This window comes from Monopterus albus, unplaced genomic scaffold, assembly GCF_001952655.1.
Source record: "Monopterus albus unplaced genomic scaffold, M_albus_1.0 scaffold44.1, whole genome shotgun sequence".
NCBI lineage: Eukaryota > Metazoa > Chordata > Actinopteri > Synbranchiformes > Synbranchidae > Monopterus > Monopterus albus.
Window position 1 is genome coordinate 1,536,491 of NW_018127924.1, and position 4,240 is coordinate 1,540,730.

Here is a 4,240-nt window from a genome sequence, read left to right on the forward strand (position 1 = left end):
TATTATATTCTTATATATTTTTATTATATTGCTGCATTTGCTGCTTAAAGTGCCTTAGATTTAGTGTTACTTATTTATCTACATTATATTTCATTTGTATTTTGTAGCATTCATGTAGATGGCAAAGTAAGAATTTCATTGTACAGGGAGACACGTTTTCTAACTGTGCATATGACAAATAAACACTCTGACTTTGACTGACTTTGACTGTGCCTTGGGATAGAGGACAGTTTACTTTCTCAATATGGCTACAACCCATATGGCTAGCTGTAGCAAAATGGCAAACAAGCCAAATACAATTCAGAGCAGAACATTTATGGGCATCGCCTGCTCACAACTGTAACATCAGAGGAGAAGAAAAAAAGAACACTAATGGTAGCATCACAACCTCTGACCTAATTTCTTCCAGGCAAGCAGTGAAGATAGGACACCGGGAAGATTTGTGGCTATCGTTCGGGTTTGCAGTCCAAATCTACCCCAAACAAACATTTAGGGATACTACGCAAGTCTTCCTTAAAACTTCAAAAACAAAATGTCCAATGGCCAGCATATCTAAAACAAACAGTTTTTAAATCATAAAGTAAATACTGGAGGGAGGCATTATGGCTGTACATGATGCTGAGTTACACAACCCATGTGGAACACAGGCAAGGACTCTAAAGTCATTATGTTCAAGTTGCTCAAATTCCCCACAGCCTGGTGATAATAGGACCTGGACAGCAAACAACACAATCACTTATTGAAAACAGGGGGGAAAAGACAAACTGCATACATATGAGGCACTCAACAGTGATTTAAAACAGCAGTTCCCTTGTATGCAGTACTCATTATGTCATGAATCCAAGCCATCTGTACATCACACACAGACAACTAAACGTCAAAGCAAACAAATGAGTAGCACCTATTGACAGAGTGTACAATGGCTATAAAACTAATCATGGTCATGTAACTGTCATAAGAATAGCACCAGCCATTTTTTTTCAGGGGTGGGGGGAATACGGTTATCTTGAACAGACTGCGTACTGCATGTCATACTCAATAATACTGTATATCCCAATGACTGTCAATCATAGTGACAGAACAGACCTTTAGACAACAGAGTTGAGACAAAAATGACACACCCACACAAACCATTTCAAACCTTAGATGCACAGTGAACCTAAAAGCCAGCAGAACTGGTTGGGACACTTTTGTGTAAAGCAAAACCAACAGTCATTCTTTCCGACAAGCAATTGCTATCTACTAAGCCTACTTGAATCCTTGTTACAAGATGTTTTTAAATTAACCACAAGCACTGGGAAATCTGTATCTGTTTTCTTATAAGACAACATGACACACTCATCCTCACTGCCCATGACAAACAATCTGACTCGAACACACAAATACCAGAACTGATGGGTAGGCCAGATAAGCAGCCCTTATTTCCTTGCTACCCAAGCCTAACTCCTGCATGCCGACTGATAAATATTTTATAAGGATGTATAGTGACACTGCGTATTAGAGACTCTCTACTGAGGGGCCAGAGCTGCCAGTCACTGGCATGACCTCCATTCTTCCTCACCAGTCACCGAGAGGCTACAAAAACATTGTCTTAATACCTCCTACCACTGCTGTGTTGTACCCAGCATGCTCACCACACTGCACAGCCACAGAGTGACGAAACTGACCTATTGTGTATATTCACTGATGCAAGCCGTCTTCAGTGACTCCTGAAGGTGTGACAGTGTCCTGATGTTTACTGTGTCTGAAAATAGCAACAAGCCATAACACATGCATCACATAAAATAATTAAAAACAAAAAGCACCTACTGTGTAATGGTATTCTGTACACTTTTTTCATTGAGCGTCATTCCTGGGGGTGGATCATTTTGCAGGGCTAATAATTCCTTTTGTAGCCTTTTCTGTTGGAGAGAATGTGCGTTTTGAAACACACTGTAATATCATGACAATATACAAACCATAATATATAAATTATAGAGGCAAATGAAAAAAAAATTAGGCACATAGAAAATATTACCTTTTCCTTTAATTTATTAAAAGATATCCAAACCACTGTAAAATATCACTGATAAGGTGATACATATCATGTAGCTACTGACGGAACAATTATAACTAACGTCCTGTAATGTGAGCTAATGCCAAAGTTTCAAAAAGCTAATACGAGTCGTTTACCTTGTAGCTACAAGATTAAAACGATTTCTGACCGCTGAAACAACGTGCTTGCCAGTAGATTAACCAATTCATGAAGTTGACTTTAGATGTGGTGAATCTCGAGTCGACGCAGGTTATGAAAGCGATTCACCTGTTCAATCCAAAAGGAAACTGACCAGGTCAATGAGCGCATCGCCTCGTTAGTTAGCTAACATCACCGTCAGCCAGCGCTGACTTAAAACAACACAATTTTCAACTTATACCACTATACCCCTTGAACTATGATCCATTATTACTGCGAAAAAAATTAATAGCCAATCAACAATGCAGTGGGATATAGTGGAATATATCAATATACGTTAGCCTTGACTTGGTCTTGTTGATGAAGATGGGCTAGTTGTGTTGCTACCAAGACCAAGCGCTAAATCCAATCACTTTAACTTTAATGTCATCACTACTTGAAGAAAATACATTACGTAAATAAAGTGTCGAATAAACTACCACGAAAGACAAGACTAAAGGCCAGGTAAATTATAAACATGTAAGCGCTGTTAAATATATTCCTACCTGCATCGACGCCATGATGGAAAGCCCCCTACATCAACGCAGCTGATGAGAGTGGAAGACGGTACGTCAGGAAGTCACGTGACAGGAGACGTTCTTGTTGCTAGAATAAACAATCCACTACTCTGCCCTTTCAGATAATTGCACGGTTCCCCTTAGTCGTTTTATATTAGCGTTAACGCATTATTTACCATTCCTTCAATGGAAAAGAAATTAAATAAATAAATAGAAAAATCTGGTATTAAAATCATCTGAGGCCACATGAGCATTAGGGAGGGTCAATGACCTCTGCTCAAGGAGGTATGACCTGACCAGCATTCCTGGTCCAGCCATACCATACCGTATGTTGTTAGTTATCACATTAGCAAACTTAAGTTGGTGTATATACTAAAAACACATATAATAATGTTATAATGCAAGTTTACATTACATTATCATATCTTTTATGGCATGTGTGTAGGAAATTTTCTTGGTTTCATGTGTCATCTATGCTTCTGTTTTATTAAAACATAACAGAAATGCTATCTCTCCCAGAACCAAGAAGGTACCATCTTTAAACCCTACAGTTTTATTCCCTTTGCACATTAACGTACAGGAAATATACTCGTGTATCTGTCAGCAGTTTAAAACATTATATTCAGCTGTACTGTAACTTGACTAAGCTTCCTAGGTTTTCTACATCAATCAATCAGTCTTCACTCTACAGCCAGTATGAGCTCTCACATGGGACTGCTGACACATAAACCAGATACTGTAGTAGCTCAGAAGAGATGTGTCACATTTACTATAAAGGCTTCAGCATTTTGGTGTGTCATGCATTAACATGTAATTAAAGTAACACACAATCACATTTGGTAATGTGTTTAACACCATATATCTACAGTATATGTTCAAAGGAACATTTATTCAGAATTTTAAGAGCATACCTTCAGATTGCACTTATCCTTTTTACTTAATTTGATCAATCGTAAAGCCAGTTTTTTTTTCAGTCTCTAGTGTAAATCAAATAACTTTTCAGTAGCATTTACTCCATCAGTTAAAAACATTTAATTGTTAATAGGGTCACAGTATAATTACATTACTGACAACTTTACCATTTTTTGAAAATCAGCAGCATCTTATAATCATCAGTTTCCCAAAGTCCATTTTCCTCACACAGTTGATGTTGTTTGGAAGAATCTGCACTGAGTATGTGCATCCGCATTTGAACTGCAACACAGTCTCATAATGCAATTTTAATACATTATATAAAGATAAATACTATTACTTTGCAAGAGTTTTTTTATGTGAAGTTTGCTTCCTGGCTATGAGAACATTATTATATTAACAGTGTTTTGCACATGCTACAAGGTATGAGCCTTTTCTTCAAGATGTGCAGGGTCTCCATTATGGCTAACCACTTATATGACAGAAAATAATGGATTAGTATATAAAATATCTTTGCCAACTGCTCTTCATGGTCTTTTAAACAATGTTATATTTTATTTAACTACAGCAACAACAACAAATATTCATTTTTTTTCTG

General features: G+C 37.3%; 1 protein-coding gene across 3 annotated transcripts in view; it reads right to left on the reverse strand.

The window, feature by feature from the left end:
• ube2wb (ubiquitin conjugating enzyme E2 Wb) overlaps window positions 1–2,824 on the reverse strand; it is an 11,488-nt gene extending 8,664 nt beyond the window's left edge. Inside the window, exons 1-2 of one of the 3 annotated variants that reach the window (XM_020599991.1) lie at window positions 2,719–2,824; window positions 1,810–1,901 (exon numbers count right to left, since the gene is read on the reverse strand). In XM_020599991.1, the coding sequence (XP_020455647.1) occupies window positions 1,810–1,901; window positions 2,719–2,733 (107 nt within the window). In that variant the 5' untranslated portion in view covers window positions 2,734–2,824. The other 2 variants (XM_020599993.1, XM_020599992.1) reach the window with 2 other exon arrangements.
• Between the last annotated feature and the right edge of the window lie 1,416 nt (window positions 2,825–4,240).